The sequence below is a fragment of the Macrobrachium rosenbergii genome, chromosome 25 (genome assembly GCF_040412425.1).
Source record: "Macrobrachium rosenbergii isolate ZJJX-2024 chromosome 25, ASM4041242v1, whole genome shotgun sequence".
Taxonomy (NCBI): domain Eukaryota; kingdom Metazoa; phylum Arthropoda; class Malacostraca; order Decapoda; family Palaemonidae; genus Macrobrachium; species Macrobrachium rosenbergii.
The window spans coordinates 2,568,376-2,594,575 of record NC_089765.1 but is presented as its reverse complement, the minus strand read 5'-3'; the positions used below and the strand labels follow the sequence as shown (position 1 = coordinate 2,594,575).

The 26,200-nt window shown below is 39.9% G+C and overlaps 1 protein-coding gene across 4 annotated transcripts in view; it reads left to right on the top strand.

Annotated features, from left to right (window-relative positions):
* The window catches only part of LOC136852275 (carbohydrate sulfotransferase 3-like), a 265,399-nt gene that overhangs the window by 145,816 nt on the left and 93,383 nt on the right, over positions 1-26,200 (top strand). Inside the window, exon 1 of one of the 4 annotated variants that reach the window (XM_067126759.1) lies at positions 5,371-5,786. The exons of the other annotated variants lie outside the window; for them this stretch is intronic. Coding sequence (XP_066982860.1) covers positions 5,753-5,786 — 34 coding nt within the window. The 5' untranslated portion in view covers positions 5,371-5,752. Of the gene's footprint in view, positions 1-5,370; positions 5,787-26,200 lie in introns of those variants that run through there. 4 annotated transcript variants of the gene reach the window in all.

Sequence of the window (26,200 nt, the reverse complement as noted above, 5' to 3'; positions counted from 1 at the left end):
GCAGCGCTTATATATGCAACCTGGTCTCTCTCTCTCTCTCTCTCTCTCTCTCTCTCTCTCTCTCTCTCTTCTTTGTTGTGGTGGGTAAGTTTGATGTGTCTTCACTCTTCTCATTTATTTACCCTTTCGTACATGTACCTACGGATGGTTCTTGCGGTCATTTGCTACTTCATTCATGTCTGAATTTACCCGGCAGGCATCTTGATTCGCCAAATTAGGGAAAAGGCAGCAGACCTTTCCTTCAGGTTGCGGAAGTCCTGCTGTGTCGCTGTTGATATATCCGTCGGTGTGACATTCGTTCTCGACACACCCTCAGTAGGGTGATAAGGCAACAGTGGTTATTAACCAGGTATGCATCCGATTACTCCGAGGTGCTAGTACTAAACATGGCGGAAGCTTAATGGGACGCCATGTTTAGTAGTAGTCCCTCGGGGATCAAAGTATTATATACACCCATTTCTGTATATTTATTAATAAACGATATCCTTGTTCCCCGAGGTGCTAGTACTAAACATGGCCGAAGCAAATGGGACGCCATGTTTAGTAGTAGTCCCTCGGGGATCAAAGTATTATATACCCCTATTTCTATATATTTCTATATATTAATAAACAATATCTTTGATCCCTGAAGGGCTAGTACTAAACACAGCATCCCATTGAGGTTCCGCCATGTTTAGTACTAGCACCTTGGGGATCAAAGTATTATATACACCCATTTGTATATATTTCTATATATTAATAAACTGTATCTTTGATCCCCGAGGAACTAGTACTAAACACGGCGTCCCATTGAGCTTCCACCATGTTTAGTACTAGCACCTCGGAGTAGGTGACGCGTAGGCGGATACATATCAGGTTAAAACCGCAATAGTGTACGTAGACAATTCTTGTAACTTTTGCATAGAAAAAGTAATCTCCATCGTCACACATCATCGAAAATACCAGCCCATAAAGAAGAAAATCAACTAGACAAAAAAGAAAAAAAAAAAGTCTGGACTGGCTAGCGGACGTGGCGAACAAAACCGCAGTTGAAGAGGCGAATACTGCTTTGGGACTGTTAAATGCCATAAGCCTAGCAACCTCTTAAGGTCAATTATATTCACTCACTCCAATATCCTGCCGAGTTTATCGACGTCCTTTAGACTATGACGCTGTAGGGCGCCTTTGCATCAAGGGACGTGGAGAAGTTTTTGCGAAAGCATCAGGTGATGCTCATGGCTGTAGTTGAGAGAAAATGTTGTTTACGCCAAGTGCAACACTGATATATTTGATATGATCAGGAATGGTCTAGGACTTCAAGATTTTATTTCTTTCCCGTGAAAGCTCTTTCTCGGTTACATGATGGAGATAAGCACTGAAAAACTTTATTTCATTCCCAAATGAACCTGGACGGGGGGAAAAAAGCTAGATTCCAGCGTAGTCTCACAGACAGCTTAAAAGTTTTGGAAAATTCCATCAACAAAGAAGTAGGCTAGATTCAGCAACTTTTAACCAGTAATGGATTTCAGGACAAAATGAAGGGAGATTGCATCTGAAAAAAAAAAATGAAATACTCTGAATATTGCTATAGTCTTTCCAAACCTTCTTGTCGTTTTGGGCAGGGCAAGGGTGGCGAGAAGGTTTGATTCGCCAATGCTGGCAAATCAAACCTTCTCGGTCAGTTTATTTGGTATTTGAATGCACTGCGTACCTAAAAAATGCTAGGTAATCGTTGCTAGATATTCTCTTGATCATGTCAAAACCTCTCGTAATATTTTACACTGGGTAACGATGTATACAATGCTTTTTTATTTTTCTTAAACGTGGCACAGATTTGGAGATACGATGCCAGTTCTCCTAAAGGATTTACGTCCAAGCTAAGCCGTTCTTTTGGGCATGTAGAGGTCGAACTCAGACATAAGAGAACGACGAGTATGGGAATAAAAAAATCTCTATTAATTAAAATAGTACAGGATTGTGTATAATATTTTAAACTACGTATCAGGTAGAGTATGAACTGTGACATACTGTTATTTGCATACAAGGAAAAAATGAAAAATTTTTATATATCGTTACTGTAAGGAGAAAATTACATGGCAAATTCCTAAGTGCAGAATTTCTCCAAGTATATGTGTATTTATATCTATATGCAGAATTTCTCCAAATGTGTATATATATATATATATATATATATATATATATATATATATATATACATATATATATATATATGTGTGTGTGTGTGTGTGTGTATGTATAGGTGTGTGATTGTTCATGTACAGAGAGAGAGAGAGAGAATGGAAATAGATGGCCTCATGGTCAATGTAGAAGGAGGTAGCGCTTATCTTATGAAAGATCAAAAAAAGGGTTTAAGTTTCCTCTGAAACAACGAAGCTCTAGACGACGCGACGCGAGGAAGAAAAAAAAAATCATTCGCTAAGGTCGCAGTCGTATATTGTTCTTCATTTCTTTCTGTCTTCAGTAATTGCAAATGAAAATATAAAAATGTTACAAGTTACGATGACATTTCTCACTCTTTCTATTGGTCTTGTATCAGCAATCTTATAGTCCAGATACCCTGAGAGATTTACCATGGATGTAGTGGAGAGTAGGCCCAAACCAAAATTATTTATGCCTCTAAGGCCAAGGATTAACAAGTACAAAATCCGTCGAAGTTTCTTCGGCCTAATCGAGTTTTCTATACAGAGTATAATGCTGTATGAAACTCAGCCAAGGCCCACGAAACTCTCAGCCAAGGCCCATGAAAGTTTCACCCACGGCCCGGTGGTAGCTTGTGTTGTTGGCACCTTTAGCGGTGCCAGACGCACGATCATGGCTAACTTTAACCTTAAATAAAATAAAAAAAACTACTAAGGCTAGAGGGCTGCAATTTGGTATGCCTGATGATTGGAGGGTGGATGATAAACATACCAATTTGCAGCCCTCTAGCCACAGTAGTTTTTAAGATCTGAGGGCGGACAGAATAAAGTGCGGACTGACAGGCAAATAGCCATCTCAATCGTTTTCTTTTACAGAAAACTAAATAAGGAATAAACACGGTCACTTCCAAGCAAGTACATTTGGCAGCGTGGGAGGCAACGCCCAAAACGGCCAGAAGGATTGTAAATTGTTTATATCAAGGACCAGCCGTTGCACTCCACCGTGGAAGGACACATTCCTTGAGACCCCTGCGGAACCTTATTGCTCAGAATTTCAGCTGCTCTGAGCTGATGTCATCTTTGGTAATGAGGAGTGACACTTGTCTGCACAGAGGAGAAACAGGTAGAGGAACGAGAATCCATCACACTTAGGTATGCATTGTCTGAATAGAATGACCTGCATATAGGTAATAGAACAGTCACCACCTATAGATAACACATATGGCTAAAGATGCATAAGAGAGAGAGAGAGAGAGAGAGAGAGAGAGAGAGAGAGAGAGAGAGAGAGAGAGAGAGAGAGAGAGAGAAAAGTAGTAAGCATATTGAAAAAAGTGGGAGGAAGCCAATAATTCAAGAGATTGTTGCATTGGGAAATAAACGTATATCTGATAAAAGTAACAGTAGATTATATATATATATATATATATATATATATATATATAGATATTGAGAGAGAGAGAGAGAGAGAGAGAGAGAGAGAGAGAGAGAGAGAGAGAGAGAGAGAGAGAGAGATCAAAACATTCAGTCGCTTTGCTAGAGAAGTCATTTTGTAATTATGTACATGGCATTACTTGTACAGGAGCCCATTAAAAGTTCTTAGTTAAGGTTGAATGTAATTAGTACAATAGTTTGTCAATATAGCAAACCTTTCAGAATAAAGCAAACTTAGTCGATGTAGCCAGACTAAACCCCCCCAAAAAAAAAAATTATGTGAAGATGGCCTACCCTCTTCCTTGCTCTATCGACTTGCGTCCATCCCTATATGGCTCCAAAAGTATCCTGTTTCATTTAGAAGCCGAGTCTGTTCTCTCCGACACTTGAGTTCAAGCACTGAGAGAGAGAGACTCACTGCATTAAAATAGAAATTAAATAAACTGCAAATGGGTGTAAAGGTTTTCATTAAGAAGTAAGTGATAAAACTGTAGTGTTCGTAGACACGGTGAAGAAACAATGCAAAACTTTCACAAGAGGTTCGTGAGGAACAAGAACTAATAAGCGATGTAAGAGAGTGAAAATTGTGTTCTCGATGAAAGTGAACTGTAGAACAATCCCAGCCATTATTCTAATGAGGCTATTGTTTGTCCAAGACTGAAGAAAGCTTCATTAACCCACATACAAGTCCATGTGTCCTCAAAGGAGCATTTCTGCAGGACGCTTTCGTTGTTCCAACAGGCTCTTTTTAGTTTTCTATAGAAGAAAACTATTGAGGTGGCTTTGTCTGTCCGTCCGCACTGTGTCTGTCCGCCCTCAGATCTTAAAAACTACTGAGGCTAGAGGGCTGCAAACTGGTATGTTGATCATCCACCCTCCAATCATGAAACATACCAAATTGCAGCCCTCTACCCTTAGTAGTTTTTGTTTTACTTAAGGTTAAAGTTAGCCATAATCGTGCGTCTGGCAACGATACAGAACAGGCCACCACCGGGCCGTGGTTAAGTTTGATAGGCCGCGGCTCATACAGCAATATACCGAGACCACCGAAAGATATATATATATATATATATATATATATATATATATATATATATATATATATATATATATATATATATATATATATGTATATATATATATATATATATATATATATATATATATATATATATATATATATATATATATATATATACACACAGTATATATACGTGTGTATATATGCGTTTGCATATATACAGTACATACATATATATACACATGCATATACATATACATTCACACACGCACACATATGCAGTCAGAGGCAGTTTCGAGTAACAATCTAACTCTTTTTTTTTCTTTTACTATGAAGTATAATATCTTATTATGCATAACCTGTTTTTCGGGCTGGTAATAAGCTGCAAGTGAAGTGATTAATTCTTAAAACACGCACACACACATACACACACGCACACACATATATATAAATAAATAAATAAATAAACATATATATATGTATATACAGTATATACAGTATATATATATATATATATATATATATATATATATATATATATATATATATATGAATGTATATGTATATGTATGTATGTATATGCACATATGGCTCAACAGTGGGGCGGTGTCTACGATGCTGATTGTGGAGGAATGCCCAGATATGCGACGAGGAGGAAAATAGGGTTAATAGATAGATGTGCTGGTTGGTTTATCACAACAGCGAAGGAGGAGAGGCCCACCGTTTGCTGGTCGAGACTCCGTAGTCCGCGTGAAGAAGGAACTCGGTTAGTGTGTGGTTTGCAACGGTGCGCATCGGAGGTTGGCCGAGCTGTCCCGAGGACGGGTTCACTGGCTAGTGAATAGCGAGAGACAGACAGAAACAAGGTTCTTGGCAGAAAGGCTTGTAATAGAAAACTTCCTCGTCACACTCAGTCTGAGATTATCGACGCTGAATATAGACTGGAACACAGTCCATATCAGTGAGAAAATTAGAGATTTTCATATTTGCGAATCTTGCGTAGCTGCGGTTATGTAAACTGTCAATTTCACTTGCGGATGGTAAATATGAAGTCGGCCTTGGTGGCTCTGAATTAAGAAAATATTGTACTGAATGAAAATCAGATGGATGATTTCATTACTTGGGACCTTCAATAAGTTATGTTGTCAGAGATTTCGTTTTGATGCCGCGGTGTCGCACAGCTATGGTATTCGAAGGTAAGTTGCGACCAAAGATTTTTTTTTTTTTTTTTTTAGATTGTTGCCAACTTGAAAGGTCTGTGACCTCCCACTTACGCATTGTATTCAGTAGCACAGACCTTCGGAAGTGATTACGCCCTGTTGTATTTTGGGTTGTGAGGACCTCACGTCGAATGTTGGCTCTTCCTTTCCGGAATTCCTGTACATTGCCCCACGTGAATCTGATGTCTCGGAGAAAGAAAATGGTTCGCTTCTTACTCATGCCGTCAGTTAAAAACTGTAGAAGCTCATTATTGGAATGGGAATGGAATGGGATATAGAGTTTAGGCCAAAGGCCAAGCACTGGGACCTATGAGGTCATTCAGCGCCGGAAAGGAAATTGAAAGTAGGTAGGTTTGAAAGTTGTAGCAGTTGAAAACCTCGCAGTTGCAATATGAAATAATTGTTAGGAGAGGGTGGTAACAACAGAATGTGAACGGAAGTACAGTAAAAGGAGTAAAAGGGGTTGCAGCTAGGGGCCGAAGGGACGCTGCAAAGAACCTTTAGTAATGCCTGCAGTTCACCCCGTGAGTTGCACTGACGGCACTACCGTCCCTACGGGGGGAAGCTGATTATTGGTGTTTGTGAATGTGAATGAACAAACCCAACAGAAAAACAGCGGGTGGAAAGAAAGTTCAGTTTTTCTTGTTAAGAAAATTATTTTTTCCTCGCTATGAGCCTGTTTGTTTGTTTGATCTTGCGGTTTTTATATCTACTCTCCCTTCATTCACAGCATATTGTCCTATTCATCTATCTGAATATTTCTGAGAGTCTCTTCAGTGGACCGGAGCTTCGTAATACTTCTTTAAGCTGCATGCTTACGGTTACACATCGAGCCATAGCTATGACTGGTTGCAAAATGAAATGATAAACACTTGAAATCAAGTGCTAAGTGATAATCAATGATGTTGTGGCATGGAAACATTGTAGGGGCAAGAAAAAGTCGATGGTGGAATCTGGAGAATATACCTGGAATATCATTACTAAAGTACCGTACATTCGAAGCAGGTCTGGTTTTTAGACTACTCACACTTGATACTTAGACATGGACGGGGGACGGCACTTGCGTCATCTAATAAATATTAAGCCCTTCTTTATGATGGAGATGTTGCGGGGTAGCCAGCTGGACAAGAGAAAACACTTCCATATTCATACTATATATACAGTATATATAAATGCTGAATCTGTAATATATATATATATATATATATATATATATATATATATATATATATATATATATATATATATATATATATATATAGTATATATATATATATATGTGTATATATATATATATATATATATATATATATATATATATATATATATGTAAAGCCAAGGGAGCTAAAAAGCGTGATGCAGTGACATTTGAATATTGTCCCGTACCGTCAAACATAGAGGGCCTGTAATCCTTCCCATTTTAACTTGTCATTATGACTTTCCCCGTCATCTGGCTGTTAAATGTGTTGACATTCACGGAGTTTTTAAACTATCAGGTGTTGTTACATATGTTTTCCCCGGCAGTTGAAAAGCTCTCTCTCTCTCTCTCTCTCTCTCTCTCTCTCTCTCTCTCTCTCTCTCTCTCTCTCTCTCTCTCTCTCTCTCTCTCTTCTGCCAATCGACACCGCTAGTAACGTGAAAACTTTTTGTAGTATCACTTAAGTTCCATGATTCACTTGGATCATTATTGGTTGAATTTTGTAATATCACCACATCCTCATACATATTATTTGCGTTAATGGGAAATCTGTAAAGGCAGAGCATTGTTAAAGTGTGATGTGCGTCGCGGTGTGACCAATAGCCTTCCTGGCTATCGGCAAGAGTCCCCAGATTCGAATCCTGAACGAGCTCGAATAGATGAACACCGTTAAAACCCCATTATAACCCTATTGACCAAAACAGCGAATTGGGTTCTGTTGCTCAGTCGAATGTGGTGGGTTGCAACCAGGATGGAAAATGACATGGTGTAGAATCCAATCCTCATGAAGCATTTTGTTGGTTCTAAAGTAACTTTGATGATATTTTTATTTCAGTTAGTTTTAACTGCATTTGGTATTCTTGACATTTTTGTTCTTCTATGCACAAGCAAAAGGTCATTTAATTTAAAATAACCTTTTCTCTTTATTCGACCTGATTAAAATCTCGTATAAATACGTAAAGATCTCATTGGCTTTTCATTATCTGCTTTGTATTACGCTTTGGTTGACGAGTAGGTCTCGTCTTTTGCGGACTACTGTATTCTAGCTTAATTGCGGAGGAACCTCCTTGCCCAGTGATATGTTATTTCTTTGTTGCTCTTCTGTAAGGGAAACCGACGTCGGGTTTTCTTCGTTTGGGACGGGACAAGTGCGAGATGCCATTGTTCATTCTTGGCACAATGGCAACAGTGACACTTTGTGTGGCATCTCAAGTGGAACGCGCTCACGCCCCGGAAAAAAAAAACCGCGCGCGGGAGCGAGCGGCTGCATGGGGGAAATAACTTGGGAGATCTCTACTTGCGTTAATTATTGCATTAAGAAATAACACCACGTAGCTGAAGTTTTCATGTTTTTGCAGGGAACCCACATGTGGATTAGTTTTGCCAGACCTTTGGACGGCTGGTACAGCTGGGTGATAAATATCCTTAAATCCTAATCCAAGACTTGTGAGGATTCGTGAATTATTATAAAAAGAAGAGGAATTGTATAAAGCAACAGAAGCAACAGTACTGTTGAAGTGAAAATCTTACAGATTACCGGGAAACAGCTTTGTCTTCTGTTTCAAGAACTGAATATAGATAGCCCCCGAACTTTGCAGGTTAGAATCTTTAAAGAGAGAGAGAGAGAGAGAGAGAGAGAGAGAGAGAGAGAGAGAGAGAGAGAGAGAGAGAGAAAAACAGTAATGGTGATAAAGGTCGGTTTAGGTCAGTGGTTTTCAACTTTTTTGTGCCCGTGGCCCATTTTTTGGCATCCCTAAATACTCATGGCCCACTGCCCTTCAGAACTGTGTAATGATGATGATAAAATTACCATAAAGCATTTTCAAAACACTTTATTAGTTTTACATTTTCATTTATGGAATTATTTTTCAAAACAATTTATTAGTTATACATTTTCATTTATAAAAGAAAGCGCTGGCCTGCATTGACTGTCAATTATTTTTAATTTTTTAAATACTATTTTAAAGAAGTCTGTGGCAATGCCCCCCTTAGAACTGCCCATGGCTCACAGGTTGAAAACCACTGTTTTGAGTTGTGTAATTGAGAGAGAGAGAGAGAGAGAGAGAGAGAGAGAGAGAGAGAGAGAGAGAGAGAGAGAGAGAGAGAGAGAGAGAGAGAGTGGAATATGTTGTATCCTTTTCGGAATTAGCAATATTGTGCAAACCCAAGATTCTTGCCGTATGGAGTCTTGCTTTGAGCTTTTCGTATTATCTAGGGAGGGTAGTGCCACATTTGGAACGTTTCCTTTCATACGTATATTATTGGTCCGTTCCGTCTGATCTTGCAAGGAATTTCGGTAACAGTCGATTTTTATTAAAGAATTCTCTTGAGCCTGTTTTACTTTTAAAGAATGAATCGTATATCCTTCAACCTATGTATTTATGAATGTCATTATCTGCGTGTGTGTGTGTGTGTGTGTATGTGCGTGTAAATATATATATATATATATATATATATATATATATATATATATATATATATATATATATATATATATATATATATATGCATACACACACACACATATATATATGTGTGTGTGTGTGTGTCAAATGCATCTTATAATTTGCATAGAGAGGCCCACCGAACATGCTAAATCATCATCAACATCACCTCATCATTGCTACCAATGCCGAGTGACGTAGAGCTTCCTTGAAATTCCACCACTCATGTCTTCCCTTTGTCTCGCCTACCACAACCTCCCCCCCCCCCAACAACACACAGTTATCAACGACCTCCCTTCTAATAGCTCGCAATAATTACGTCTTCCTACTCATCTGGAGCCCACCGGAGCCCAAATGACATTATCGGAATATAAAAAGTTTTTTTTTATATTTTTTGGTCAAAGACCAAGCGCTGGGACGTATGAAGTCAGTCAGCGCTGAAAGGGAAACTGAAAGTAGAAAGGTTTTAAGGGTGTGACAGGGGGACAACCTCGCAGTCGCACTATGAAACAATTGTCAGGAGAGGGTCAAGGAAAGTAAGATGGAAGAAAGAGTATATGAACGGAGGTACAGTAAAAGGAATGAAAGGGGTTGCAGCTACGGGCCGAAGGGACGCTGCAAAGAACCCTAAGTATAATGCCCGCAGTGCACCGCATGAGGTGCGCTGACGGCACTAACTCACCTACGGGGGAAATGACATTATCAGTACTGCGAGAGACAAGTCCAAACCATCTCTCCAGTTTCCTTTGATCAATGTTTCGTCACCGCTTGGAACTTCCGCGTTTCTTCCCTTTATCGCAACAATTCTGACTCTGTCCTGCCATCTGACGCATCATGTTCTCCTTAAAGTTTTATTCTCAAACCTTGATTTATGTCCAAATAGCAATGCAGATTGTGCTAGACTCAGATATAATCTTACTTTTGTATGCAGTTTCAGTGGTATTTTATTTCCAAATCTTATTCGGCAAGACCATTGTTTTATTCGTTTTTGTAAGTTTTTTTTTTTTTATTCCAACTCGAGAACCTGTATGGATATCGTTGCTTCCAAATATTTGAAAGATTCTCTTCCGTTAATTCTGTCGCCCATCAACATTAACATTATGTGATCTGCGACCTCCTAGACAGTTTTAATTAGCTGTACACACGTAACCGAAAATCCAAAGGCCTTTCGTCATATTAGTCTTAGGGCGCTGTCGAAAGCATTTCGCAAGACGCAAAAGTCATCGGAAGGGCATTTCCAATTTCCACACACTGCCCGCACAGTATGATGCCTTAACCCAAATATTTGATCTGCGCAACTCCTGTCTTTTCTAAAATCAGTTTATTCATTTCTAGGAATTTTATCAATTTCTTTCTTCGCCCTATTGAGAATAAATACATTGAACATTTTCTTTACAATTGGCGTAAGGGCAGTGCCTCTATGGTTAGTGCATTCAGTAAGGTCACCTCTCTCTGATGTGAAATCATGTACTTGATGGACTGAGCCAATAAATTCTTTATGGATTCTGCCACATAACTGCACAGTCACGATTTAGAAATGAATCCCAATCTCACGCTTGTATAATGTTGCATGCTCCTCGTGTGCAGAGCAGCCACGTTACCTAATAACGGTAATTCCAGCTGGGTTTTCACTTCGAGAGTGGTTTTCTCTCACGGAACCCTAAATAGCTGTTTTTCTTCCATTCCTCTGTAATTGTCATCAGCATGATAATTCCATCGATTGTTCAATGTAGTTCCATCACCCGCTCATTGTGCCTCCTGGAATTTAGACAAAGGTGAGATTGAAACGTCGTTTCCATGTGAATATTTTGCATGGTATTCATGCTACAGATCTGTATGGTGGTAGTGACTAAGCGCTTAGTCAAAGAAAGGCATAATTCGGGGGTATGCCACGCTTAAATCTCCACTTGATACCTTTTTGCGCTGGTTGTCACAAACAGACACGTCCGGTCCTAAGTTGGACCAGTCTCGCAACTGATTAGTGAACAGAGGCCTGTTACAGGGAATATGTGATATACGGGGACGTCACGAAGTCTCTAGGGAATTTGTGAAATGAGCGAGTCGCTTAGGAACATTTGATCCCCAAGGGCTAGTACTAAACACGGGAAACAGAGATTCATCCACACTATTTCGCCGTCTTTAGTACTAGCCCTTGGGGATCAAATGTTCTTAAGCGAATTGATCATTTCACAAATTCCTTAGGGATTTCGTGACATCCCGGATTTCACATACTCTCTGTAATACGTGTTGCCTACCTTCGGGTACTTGAAAAAAGGGAAGGTGCTCCAGAATGTGATGAAAGCGGTTGACTAAGCGTTCATCATTTCCATGCACATTTCCAGAGGAAGCCGATGAAACTACGAGCAAGGAAATGTGTTGTGGAAATGAATGAATACGTCTTGAGTCCCTCATCGAAGATATATATCGATAATAAAAAGTTATTCGCCATGCTGAACCGTAACACGTGTACAAATCGAATACTTAGGTAATAATGACAAATAACGATGCTGAAATTCGCATAACACTCACTTGTTGCTGTAATTAATCATCTGTTGATTCAGTTATATCATTACATTTTACGGTTCAAAAGATGTGTGGTGAACAGATGTCATTTCCACAGCATTTTGTTCTTATTTTAATGAAAAAGTATATTATAACCAATTCGTAAGCAACATGCGATGTGTACATTATTTTATAAAGGTGTGATATCTCATTATCTTAAGGTACAGTATATATATATATATATATATATATATATATATATATATATATATATATATATATATAAAATATAAATATATATATACATACATACATACATACATACATACATACATACATACATACATACATACATACATATATATATATATATATATATATATATATATATATATATATATCTTACTACACAAATTGCTAGTGGATAATGCTCTCTACGGTAACTATTACAAAATCTTGTACAAAAAAATGCGGTCATGATAACGAAGTAACTCTATATATATATGTGTAAATACATTATATATATACATATATAATAAATATAAAATATATGTATACATCTATAATATATATATACGTATATATACACACATGCATACACATACATATGAATATACATGAAAGTGAACGTGAAAGCCCAATAATATGAGGTCTTGGTCCTGAAAAATTCGTGTTGTAATGTAGATCTTCCAATACCTCATGTTATTGTGCAATTTTCATTTTATGCACAGCCGAGCACGACACTGTACTTGTTGCAGAATAGTTCCTCGTTGGACGAGTCGGTATTGTTCTCGGCTAGCACTCAGCTAGGCCCGAGTTCGAGTCTCAGGTCGGCCAATGAAGAATTGTAGGAATTTATTTCTGGTGATAGAAATTCATTTCTCGGTATAATGTGGTTCGGATTCCACAATAAGCTGTAGGTCCGGTTGCTAGGTAACCAATTGGTTCTTAGCCACGTAAAATAAGTCTAATCCTTCGGGCCAGACTTAGGAGAGCTGTTAATCAGCTCAGTGATCTGGTTAAACTAAGATATACTTAACTTTTTGTTGCAGAATATATATATATATATATATATATATATATATATATATATATAGATATATATATATATATATATATATATATATATATATATATATATATGTATATATATATATAAACACATTGTCCGAAACACGGCGACGCTAGTATGTGTGTCTTCGTTTTCGGGGAGGGCTGTTGCAGAAGGGACGCTTCTGCGAAAGTTCTGGTCTCCACGGAACCACACAGCATTAGTCATTTAAAGGTTCCATTACTCTCGCTTTGTACGTCATCGCCTCCTTGCTGCGTTAGTATGCTGAAGGCAAATGCCAGCTCCCGGCAAGGGTTGAGGAATGTTGCCTAGGAGTTTCTCCCAGAGAGCCGCTGTGGACGCGTCTTTATCTCATAACCGCTGTCCGTTGTTGTGGTAAAGAGTGACTTTTATCTCACATTGAATAGATGCTGTTAAACATGACCGATGTAAACATGCGCTACATAATTTTGATAATGTAATTATTTTTTTATTATATTTATGATTGAAATGAGGACCCTGTTAGTAAGTTGACCAATGTTAACATGCTCTACATAATTTTGATAATAGAATTATTTTCTATAATTATATTTGTGGTTAAAATGAGGACCCTGTTGGTAAGTTTTCCAAGAGCGGCGCTAACGTTTTCGAACAGTAGGGTGATGATTGATTGCTAATGACGGTACCGAAAAGTCTAGAGAACCCAACGAGACCTTAAGAAATTGGCTTCTTTTCAAGATCAATCTCCCATTCAAACTGAACCGCGAAACTGAAATAAACTCGGGAAGCACGAAAGGGTTTTATACCATTGGCCGAGGAACTGGCAAGAGAGAGAGAGAGAGAGAGAGAGAGAGAGAGAGAGAGAGAGAGAGAGAGAGAGAGAGAGAGAGAGAGAGAGAGCAATGAACAGGATAGATACGAGAGAAAGTTGGGTCCTGTAGACAGCGGCACCGAGTGAAAGTGTTTTGTGAGAAAGGAAGCTGAGTTGGGATGAGTAGGTTAGTTTCCAATGCGTTGTGCGAAGTAATAAAGCGAGATTTGCTTTGAAGAGGGCAGTTAAAATGATGATGATAACAGATCTCGTGCAGAGAACTGGATTTTTCCCCTGCGTCATCATTATTACCTTCCTCAGTATGCCTTGCGAGCTTTGAAGATTCTCGGAAAGATTAACTATAGTTCCGAGAAAGTGGGTCTTGCCAGGCAGAACCTGGTTTACCTGTTGATACCTCGGGGGCGGATTGCGTCACCGGGCTGTTCGGGGAGGTGTGTGTGTGTGTGTGTGTGTGTGTGTGTGTGTGTGTATGTATGTGTGTCTGGTTCTAGGTCGTAAGATAGGCAATGTTGCAGAGCTATAAAACCTAAGATTTTTTTTTTTATTCAAAAATCACCAGTGATTGCCGTACTTCGGTCTTGTTTCGCGGTGAATTACAGAACAAGACCATTTTTCTGGAATTATGAAATTGCTAGCCACTATTTCCGACAAAGGTCACAAATCTTCCACCGAAGCACGTAATTACTTTTGCAATCATAAAGCGAGAATCTGAAGACTAATCGGAATGTCCGCGGTTGTTGGTTAGGCTTCCCAGTAAACCATTATTTCGAAACGAGAATGTTTGGGTCAGGTGGATTAGAACTTAATTAGCAATATTTGTTGGTCGAGCGCAATAACTAGTAGTATAAGCTTACGGAAGCAACAAATAGTTCAGAAGGCAAAGTGTAGGAGCATTTAGTCTTGAATTTACTGTGGAGTCCAACGTGTTATATGTTACAACACAAAGTCCGCTATTGCACTGACTTGCAAAAGCGGGCTTTGTGTTGTAACATATGGAATGGAATGAATATAGAATTTAGGCCATAAGCCAAGCACTGGTATCAATAAGGTCATACAGCGCTGAAACGGATTTTGACAGTAACAGGTTTGAAAGGTGTAACAGGAGGAAAACCTCGCTGTTGCATTATGAATCAATTGTTAGGGGAGGGTGGAATATGAAATGAGGTACAGCAAAAGGAACGAAAGGGGTTGCAGCTAGGGCCTTAAGGAAGGCACGTTGCAAAGAACCTTAAGTAATGCCTACAGTGCACCAGATGAGGTGCACTGACGGCTCTACCCCACGTACGGGGGTTTTGTAACATGGTTAGAAGGTAAGAGTTAAAGATCTTTCTTAGATAGTGGCCGCCAAGAGTTCTAACCCGGTTTGCATCCATCTTAGAGGCGTGTTTAGTACAAGGCCGTTGGGGACGACCGTAAAAACATAAGCAAAAGACTGTAAATATCATAAGGATAATGAGCCCCAAGAAATATTAGTCCTAGATAACGACCCCCGAAAACCCTTGTGGGTCACTCACTATCTAGGATAGATCCAAAGTTAATATGTGAATATTTCTCAGAGTTGTTTTGAAAACAAAGGTATTTTATAGTCATTATAATAACATACTCATTTGATCGTGCAATGACATTGATGATATTCTGTACACTGATCTTGTAACGGTTATAGCTAAATTTACCATTTGATAAAATAGTCATAATATTCCCTTATTTGATTATATAATTCGTTATAAAAAATCATAATATTCGCTTATTTGATGATATAATTCGTTACAAAAGTCATAACATTCCCTTATTTGATTATACAATTCGTTATAAAAAGTCATAATATTTCCTGATTAAGCGTGATTCCAGTACGGCCATCAACAGGAAAAATTACTTACCAGCGTTGCAGCAAAAGAGATGGTAATAATGCCTGGATATTTGTTCTGAGGTAATTAGAAAATCAGATAGCTAAAACCACATAGAAAGAAACTAGATACTTGAAGGAAATAGAACAAATGAAGATGCACATGTAGGCATGCGAGAGAGAGAGAGAGAGAGAGAGAGAGAGAGAGAGAGATAATGTGAATATTGTAGTTTCGCCTGGGTGGAGGTAAGTTTACCCTTTCGATGGCAACCCCGGACCCCATCCTCATAGTCAATAATATGATAGCATACATTTTGAGGGAGTGCTTATCACTCGAGCCAGTTACTCTCTCTCTCTCTCTCTCTCTCTCTCTCTCTCTCTCTCTCTCTCTCTCTGTCTCGCCACACTAGAGAGAGAGAGAGAGAGAGAGAGAGAGAGAGAGAGAGAGAATTGCGGTTGGGAGGCTGTCGAGTCAAAACTCCTTTCAGACTGAATTTTGAAGCTGAAAAAAAACTCGAGAAATACAAAGGGGTCTTATACCATTCGTATCCGCCAAATTTTCAATAAATCCATGAGTAGCATTCGATATGCGACGGAATTCTATTGGCCGTTTTATTGTTGTTAGTTGTCTGTAAAAGAAAACTATTGTGATGGCTGTGTCTGTCCGTCCGCACTTTTTCTGTCGGCACTCAGATCTTAAAAACTACTGAGGCTACAGGGCTGCAAATTGGCATGTTACTCATCCACCCTCCAGTCATCAAACATACCAAATTGCAGCCCTCTAGCCTCAGTAGATTTTATTTTATTTAAGGTTAAAGTTAGCCATACTAGAACTTCTGGCACCACCATAGGTACCAACAACACAGGCCACCACCGGACTGTGGCTGAGTTTCATGGGCCGTGGCTGAGGCCACCACCGGACCGTGGCTGAGTTTCATGGGCCGCGGCTGTACAGAAAACTCGATTGCGCAGAAGAAACTTCGGCGCATTTTTTACTTGTTTTGTTTTTATTTTATTTCTAGGAAGCGTTTAGAGGAGATCTGCTTCCGCTTTCCGAGAAATATAGATGAAACGAAACCAGCCATGAGGCCTAATTAAAAGGGGTGAAAAATGGTTGCCACAAGTTAAATGCCACTTTGTGCGAACCCCATGCTGGATGTGATGTCTTTTCGCTTTTTCACTCCTAAATTTTGCGGGATTTTTCGGTGTACGTCAAGATTCGTTTAGCAGATTCAGATACTTTTTATTGTCGTACGTAGGAATATACATTTGTTACAGAGTTGAACGACATTGCTAAAGATGAGGTTATTTCGTTTTCTTTCTTTTTTCCTTCATTATCTTCTCACAGATTCTGTCTGTCTGTCAGTGTGTTAGTGAGATTCTGTCTGTCAGTGTGTTAGTGAGATTCTGTCTATCAGGGTGTTAGTGAGATTCTGTCTGTCAGGGTGTTAGTGAGATTCTGTCTGTCAGTGTGTTAGTGAGATTCTGTCTGTCAGGGTGTTAGTGAGATTCTGTCTGTCAGTGTGTTAGTGAGATTCTGTCTGTCAGTGTGTTAGTGAGATTCTGTCTGTCAGGGTGTTAGTGAGATTCTGTCTGTCTGGGTGCTAGTGAGATTCTGTCTGTCAGGGTGCTAGTGAGATTCTGTCTGTCAGGGTGCTAGTGAGATTCTGTCTGTCAGGGTGTTAGTGAGATTCTGTCTGTCTGGGTGCTAGTGAGATTCTGTCTGTCAGGGTGCTAGTGAGATTCTGTCTGTCAGGGTGCTAGTGAGATTCTGTCTGTCAGGGTGCTAGTGAGATTCTGTCTGTCAGGGTGTTAGTGACATTCTGTCTGTCTGGGTGCTAGTGACATTCTGTCTGTCAGGGTGCTAGTGAGATTCTGTCTGTCAGTGTGTTAGTGAGATTCTGTCTGTCAGGGTGCTAGTGAGATTCTGTCTGTCATTGTGTTAGTGAGATTCTGTCTGTCAGGGTGCTAGTGAGATTCTGTCTGTCAGTGTGTTAGTGAGATTCTGTCTATCAGGGTGTTAGTGAGATTCTGTCTGTCAGTGTGTTAGTGAGATTCTGTCTGTCAGTGTGTTAGTGAGATTCTGTCTGTCAGTGTGTTAGTGAGATTCTGTCTGTCAGGGTGCTAGTGAGATTCTGTCTGTCAGGGTGCTAGTGAGATTCTGTCTGTCAGGGTGTTAGTGAGATTCTGTCTGTCTGGGTGCTAGTGAGATTCTGTCTGTCAGGGTGCTAGTGAGATTCTGTCTGTCAGGGTGCTGGTGAGATTCTGTCTGTCAGGGTGCAAGTGAGATTCTGTCTGTCAGGGTGCTAGTGAGATTCTGTCTGTCAGGGTGTTAGTGACATTCTGTCTGTCTGGGTGCTAGTGAGATTCTGTCTGTCAGGGTGCTAGTGAGATTCTGTCTGTCAGTGTGTTAGTGAGATTCTGTCTGTCAGGGTGCTAGTGAGATTCTGTCTGTCAGTGTGTTAGTGAGATTCTGTCTGTCAGGGTGCTAGTGAGATTCTGTCTGTCAGTGTGTTAGTGAGATTCTGTCTGTCAGGGTGTTAGTGAGATTCTGTCTGTCAGGGTGCTAGTGAGATTCTGTCTGTCAGTGTGTTAGTGAGATTCTGTTTGTCAGGGTGTTAGTGAGATTCTGTCTGTCAGTGTGTTAGTGAGATTCTGTCTGTCAGTGTGTTAGTGAGATTCTGTCTGTCAGGGTGCTAGTGAGATTCTGTCTGTCAGTGTGTTAGTGAGATTCTGTCTGTCAGGGTGTTAGTGAGATTCTGTCTGTCAGTGTGTTAGTGAGATTCTGTCTGTCAGGGTGCTAGTGAGATTCTGTCTGTCAGTGTGTTAGTGAGATTCTGTCTGTCAGGGTGTTAGTGAGATTCTGTCTGTCTGGGTGCTAGTGAGATTCTGTCTGTCAGGGTGCTAGTGAGATTCTGTCTGTCAGTGTGTTAGTGAGATTCTGTCAGTCAGGGTGCTAGTGAGATTCTGTCTGTCAGTGTGTTAGTGAGATTCTGTCTGTCAGGGTGCTAGTGAGATTCTGTCTGTCAGTGTGTTAGTGAGATTCTGTCTGTCAGGGTGTTAGTGAGATTCTGTCTGTCTGGGTGCTAGTAAGAGTCTGTCTGTCAGGGTGTTAGTGAGATTCTGTCTGTCAGTGTGTGTTAGTGAGATTCTGTCTGTCTGGGTGCTAGTAAGAGTCTGTCTGTCAGGGTGTTAGTGAGATTCTGTCTGTCAGTGTGTTAGTGAGATTCTGTCTGTCAGGGTGCTAGTGAGATTCTGTCTGTCAGGGTGTTAGTGAGATTCTGTCTGTCAGGGTGTTAGTGAGATTCTGTCTGTCTGGGTGCTAGTGAGATTCTGTCTGTCAGGGTGCTAGTGAGATTCTGTCTGTCAGTGTGTTAGTGAGATTCTGTCTGTCAGGGTGCTAGTGAGATTCTGTCTGTCTGGGTGCTAGTGAGATTCTGTCTGTCAGGGCGTTAGTGAGATTCTGTCTGTCTGGGTGCTAGTGAGATTCTGTCTGTCAGGGTGCTAGTGAGATTCTGTCTGTCAGTGTGTTAGTGAGATTCTGTCTGTCAGGGTGCTAGTGAGATTCTGTCTGTCAGTGTGTTAGTGAGATTCTGTCTGTCAGGGTGTTAGTGAGATTCTGTCTGTCTGGGTGCTAGTGAGATTCTGTCTGTCAGGGTGTTAGTGAGATTCTGTCTGTCAGTGTGTTAGTGAGATTCTGTCTGTCAGGGTGCTAGTGAGATTCTGTCTGTCAGGGTGTTAGTGAGATTTTGTCTGTCTGGGTGCTAGTGAGATTCCGTCTGTCAGGGTGTTAGTGAGATTCTGTCTGTCAGGGTGCTAGTGAGATTCTGTCTGTCAGGTGCTAGTGAGATTCTGTCTGTCAGGGTGCTAATGAGATTCTGTCTGTCAGGGTGCTAGTGAGATTCTGTCTATCAGGGTGTTAATGAGATTCTGTCTGTCAGTGTGCTAGTGAGATTCTGTCTATCAGGGTGTTAATGAGATTCTGTCTGTCAGGGTGCTAGTGAGATTCTGTCTGTCAGTGTGTTAGTGATCCTGTCACCGTGACCTTCTGATGGTAACGCTTCCTACACGATTAAAACCTCGTTATATTTCACCTACTCAGTAACTAGTACTGTTACTACTAATTCAACAAATGATGAAAAAACAAACAATGACATTTTTCCCTTGGTGGTGACGATACGCGACCAGAACAAGAAAATCCTGATTATTATTATTATTATTATTATTATTATTATTATTATTATTATTATTATTATTATTATTATCTGTGCAACGGAAAGTGTAACAGATAACATACAGCCAATCTCTCCCGTGGTGAAATGGTCTCTCAAGCGTTAGTGTTTGTCTTATGCAAGCCCCCTCCCATCTTCTGCAGCAAATAATTGAACTGACCTTTTGACATTCTGAAGTGCTGGTAGAACTTCATTTCACCATCTTGCAACTCCTTATATAGAGCCCAGAATTCAAGCTCTGACTTCCTCTTCATTTGGAGCTTGTGTACCCTTCCTTTTTCTTTTTATTAAAGACTCTATTTTCCCCCGTAGGGGTAGTGCCGTCAGTGCACCTCATGCGGTGCACTGTAGGCATTACTAAAGGTTCTTTGCAGCGTCCCTTCGGCCCCTACCTGCAACCTCTTTCATTCCTTTTACACTGCCTCCATTCACGTTATCTTTCTCCCATCTTGCTATCCACCTTCTCCTAACAGTTATTTCATAGTGCATCTGCGAGGTTTTCCTCCTGTTACACCTTTCAAACCTACCTACTGTCTGTTTCCTTTCCAGCGCCGAATGACCTCATAGGTCCCAGTGCTTGGCCTTTGGCTTAAAACTCCGTATTCCGTTCCATTCCTTAAGCGGATCATAACCATAAGGAGACGAACTAAAAGTGTGAATCGGCCTTAAAGGGGTCTTAGTCGAATCGGGACTCAGCCGGCGTGATTGAAGGGATGACAACTTGCCCCGATATAATGGTATCTCATCCAGTATAGACGTTTGAGAGGGGAGTCTGCCATATTATTTTGTTATGCAAAGGCAGCTTAAAAGTAAGATCGCGGTTCCAAATTCATATACTTTGCAGATTATACTGGACAAAACTTTTGAATTTTTTAGGTTTTTTGGATATGCCTTAACCGCTCAAAAAAAAAAGTATACCTTAGTTTTACCAGACCACTGAGCTGATTAACAGCTCTCCTAGGGCTGGCCCGAAGGATTAGACTTATTTTACGTGGCTAAGAACCAATTGGTTACTTAGCAACGGGACCTACAGCTTATTGTGGAATCCGAACCACAAACCGCTCAAGTGACCATACTGCGACCATGGATTTCCGTCATATAAAAGATCAACGTAATCGGGGTCGTTCACGCGTCACAAACACAATGCATCTCGTCCGGAAGAAAATGACTGGAAATGTTTACCTTTGCTAGAAGTGTACTGCAGTTGTTCTCAGCATCTGGTTGGTCAGGATGTTCATAGAAAGGAGTTGCTCCGGATCTGTAGGAAATGTGTCGTTTTGAGAAGTGCCACCATCACGATTATTACTGAATGGACTCTGATTGCGGACAGTGACGCACATCCGCCGTGAGCAACAAAGGTCAGGTGCCTTGCCCCCGAGTCAAATTTCTCTTCGCCGTCAGCGCTGACAGAGGTCGCAGGGAGATCTGTTCGGCATAACTGACCCCCGCCCCCATCCTATGTAAGAGGTCGTGCCCCAAAGATTTGGAGTAGCTAGTTTCTGTTTATGAGAATATCGCTCTTTTGAATATGTGTTCAGCAACGCTTTCAGCAAATGGCTGACAAATATCCACCCTTGATTGCCATTTGTGTTCAGTTTCAAGTTAGGATAATTTCCTGGTTCGTCTCCTCACGGAAAAATGTCTCTGGTTGCGTTTCGTGCAGTCGGATGGCAGTCGGCGATCATGAACGACGCATGCCCTGTTGACGAAAGCAAAATATGCTTTGCATATTTTTTTTTAAACTCGTGAGTAACAGATGCCGAGGGAACTTTCAGGCTAATAAGCGATGCTCGCGCGATTAGCAATCTTTGACAGTTGTTAGGAACGGTATATGATCAACTGTTAAGTGCTCTATGCACACACACTAGTAATCGCCTTCCCTAAGAATGTACGCCATTCCTTTCCTTCATGTTTGCCAGCATAACCACGGAAGAATCTACTGGGGATGTTCATAGTGAATCTTCAGTGGAAGGGAGGTAGAACTGATCAGAAAGGTCGAGGTTCAGTGGCGCCCCCCGAGGCGGATTCTGAGAGTGCCACCCCATTCCCGTGCTAAAAAGTACTAAAGCGGTGAAAATTAAACGCACATTTTGAGCCTTGACATCTGAATCATTTATTTCATTTCATCAAGCTAAAACGAGAACATCACAGCAGATTTATAACGGAACCCCACGAGCTTTGTTAGAAGCGATTTCGCTAAAAACATCAAAGTCCAACTGATTAGTAATTTCATGCTCTGTTGAGAAAGTCGCGAACCAGGCCTGCTCAAAAGATGCCAGAGTACTGCCCGGGGTAGACAACCCCACCCTCCCCCCTTCCTTTAGTTACGCCACTGCCTAGGTGTTTGGTTTTTACTGTGACTTTTCTTCTCTAGTTCAGATACGCTGTGATTGTAGTACCAGTGCAACTAGTGGTGACTAGTGGGTCATGTCAGGCACTTTTAAATAATACTCATGAAAAAATCCTGAAATTTCGCACTTATCGGCAAATTCCATCTACTTGGATGCTTAGATGACAACAGTTCCAGTATCTTTCCTAAAGGTTTACAATTTGGGGAGAACAGTTTGTGAAATGCGTTGAAGGACAGACTCCGGCCGGGAGGAATCTGTTTAGATGAAATCGCCCTCCCCGCGAAGAGTGCTTGCGCAGAATAAACCGCCTGTGCTTGTGCATGAAAATCGAAGACCTGAGCGAGGAGGAAGGAAGGAAGGAAGGGAGAAAAACTGAAAGGGTCGAGGGTTTAATCGCACTAAGTGCATTGTCATGTTTGCATCCAGAATCGTCGAGAGGAAAAGGAGTTGAAGGAGTAAGGCTGCAATACGGAAATCCTCCGTCCGTAATTCGGAGGTTCGGTGAAAAATTCGGTCATTTTTAAAATGCATAATGCAAGGAAAGATCTTTTTTTTTTATTTGTTATATACTTTGGGAAAAGCAGAAGGGAAATAGAAAATGCTTGATTCAGCGGAAGAAAAGATACCCTTTTCATTGCCTAAGATTTTCGCCAGCGGTGAAATTTCTCCTGAGACAAACACGGCCAATGAACCTTTCCTCGCAATCGATGTGATTGGCTGACATCGCAGTGAAAGCTAATGGCAGTTAATTTTTTGTTTTTGGGGCAACAAGCAGTTAATTTGTTAGCTTTTGGGACAACAAACAGTTAATTTGTTGCTCTTGGGACAAGCAGTTAATTTGTTGCTTTTGGGACAAGCAGTTAATTTGTTGCTCTTGGGACAACAAACAGTTAATTTGTTGCTCTTGGGACAACAAGCAGTTAATTTGTTGCTTTTGGGACAACAACCAGTTAATTGTTGCTTTTGGGACAACAGTAGCACGTCAGGTCCAGCAGTGAGAGAAATGTCAGGTAGTAACTGTGGAGGAGCTCCAGTTCTCGCCCTTTCCGGCAATAATAAGCTCTCTCTCTCTCTCTCTCTCTCTCTCTCTCTCTCTCTCTCTCTCTCTCTCTCTCTCTCTCTCTCGTAAATTTTGCTCTTCTTGAAAATTTTACGTATGATGATCTGTAATCACTGTACAGGAAAATAGTACAATCTAAGGAGAAATAAACACAAAGAACTCTAATCTTGTACTTCTGCAGAATGTGCAAACACAGACGTATAAGTTATCGTCAATAAGAGCTTTTTTATATTCTTGATATACTTCTTTTCCAAACCTCGGCAAACCTGTGATTTCATTCAAGTGTATTAATAATTGCGTTAAGGCACATCATTCTCAATGCCCCGCTACTCATACAAAGAGATGAATTACACCCAGTGATAAGTCCGTTCCTGAACGTGAATTTCACCAACAAGGACTTAAATCATTGTTTTTCTTCGAGATGAAAAAACTGTTGTCGCCCAATCGGGCAACTTCTTTTCCAGACAAATGCTTTCTTAAATTATACTTTCAAATTCGCAGCATTTGAATGATCATGTGGCCGACTCGTTCTCCTGTTGTATCCAAATAAATGCTTCGGACAGTCGTGATTCATCCTTCAAACTGGGCCACAAGAGAGTCGGAGGATAAGGTAAAACACTGCTTTTCGGAAGCTCACTTGGCACCCCATTGCGCCACTTGATTACCTTGAAATTCTAAATGAACACCAAATGCTCAGAGAGAAACTATCCAAACAACACAGACCACAGATGGTGGAGAAGAGTATCTTCGTATATTCATCGTGATGAGCCTCAACCATTATACTACTAGGAAATGTCCTGTGAAAAACATAAATTACAGAATTTACTATGTAAATAATTGCAAAATCATTATTATAACAGTTAATATTAAGGTTAAGATAAGAAAAGTTGCAACTTTATCTGAATAGAATGATACTATTAAGAAATAAAATGTAAAATATAGGCTATAATCTGTACAATTCACTATGTCAGTATAGTGCAAAATCATTTTTGTAATATGTTAATGTTTAAGGCCATAGTCAGAAAAATTGTACCTTTATCTAAATAAAATTGTGGCCAAACCACACTTTAAATCACTCTTACTAATACTTAACTTTCTAAATTATTCCCTACCATGGTTAGCTAGCTAACTGACCTTATTCTTCTTTCACCCATCTTACCGATCAGCTAAAAAAAAAAAAAAAAAAAGCTCAACGAGTGGGCTATCCCTTTTTCGTAGGAGAAAAATTCGTACTAAAGCACCGATTCACACAGATGAACTAAGAGAGAGAGAGAGAGAGAGAGAGGGAGAGAGAGAGAGAGAGATACTTAATTCTCCATACATATTGAGCTCATATTTAGTGGAAAAGTAGAAAAAAGGGCAAGGGGGCTAATAATTTGGCATTCCCATTAAATATACAAAGCTGATTGAAATTACCCATGAACAAAGTAAATTCAAGGTTTAAGTTGCATGTTCATCAAATGGTGGGTTGCTACAAGGAATGTTATTTCCCCTTTGCGGTTTAGCCCCTCTCGTGGAGTTATAAAGGACATTTTTTATTTTTCAGATATAGAAGTGAAGGTTTAGATTGGAGTAACGATAGAAACTTGACAGACATATAGTGTGTGCAGATGAGACTCTTTCGATCACTCTTTCGATCAGAAAAAATCCGAAGATCGACAAAGCTTGATAAACAGAATACATCTTATATCCAGAGAAATGGGACCTAAGTAATGAAGCCAGAGTATGCACGAGTGGGTGAAATAACACTAAATGGAGAAAGGATAAATGAGGCTGAATCTTTCAGATGTTTGGGAACAATGAGTTGGAATTTAGTAGAATAAAAAAGCAATAGAAATAAGAACAGTTGGAATAAAAAATGTCTGGAGATCTGGTACACAGAAATTACATACGAAAGTAATATTATACGAAAGTCTAGTAAGATCTGTACTGCTTGAATCATAGTATAACAAGGCAATAATGTCTAAAAGATCTTGTGTATTTGATAGGAAATCTTAAAAAAAAATCTTTTAGCATTCAGATGACAGGGGAGTTAAAAACGACGCCAAACTGGAAGTTACATAATGTAGATGAGACAATGATGAAGGTGAGATAGTGACGACTGAAACATGTCCTTGCACAACGCCCGAGAGAACACAGCGTGACAGAGCCAGCTGGGATCCTCTGGGCGCCAGAAGAGTTGGAAGGCCTGGACCAACTTGGATGAGAACTAGAGATAGGCAGGTGGACATGAGTGCAGATTTGTGGAAGATAGGCAAAAGAAAGACATCAGTGGCGGAATTTCAAAGAGGCCCATTGCGTTACATGCCGTTGGATATTATTATTATTATTATTATTATTATTATTATTATTATGCTGTGCTGTTAAATAGACGACTTAGAATGGGTGGCTCCAGATAGTGTTACCCTTCCCTTTCTAACGCAAAGAGAAGGGTAACACTTCCAACTGAATAAATGACCAGATCTGAAAATGAGAGATACGGCGAATGTTTTAATGCCGTTATTATTATTATTATTATTATTATTATTATTATTATTATTATTATTATTATTATTATTATTATTATTATTATTATTATTAAAGCAAAGTAGACATCTGTCTTAACGAATGAAATCACCTAATTGTTACTTTATTGTTGCTAATAAAAGAAACTTCACTAATATTCAGATGTATAAGTCAAGCCTCTTATAATGCTGTGACCTAACCATACATGCACAATAAAGCTGGAGAAAGAACAGAATAAAAACGAGAGGAAGAAGTCTAGAGGGAATAAAGAAAGGCGCGAAATCTTCGCAAAATACTAGATCACGCCGGAATAGACAGAGCAGAGACTTCCCTCACAACAGACGTCTCCTTTCCGGTTGTATTAACCGAAAA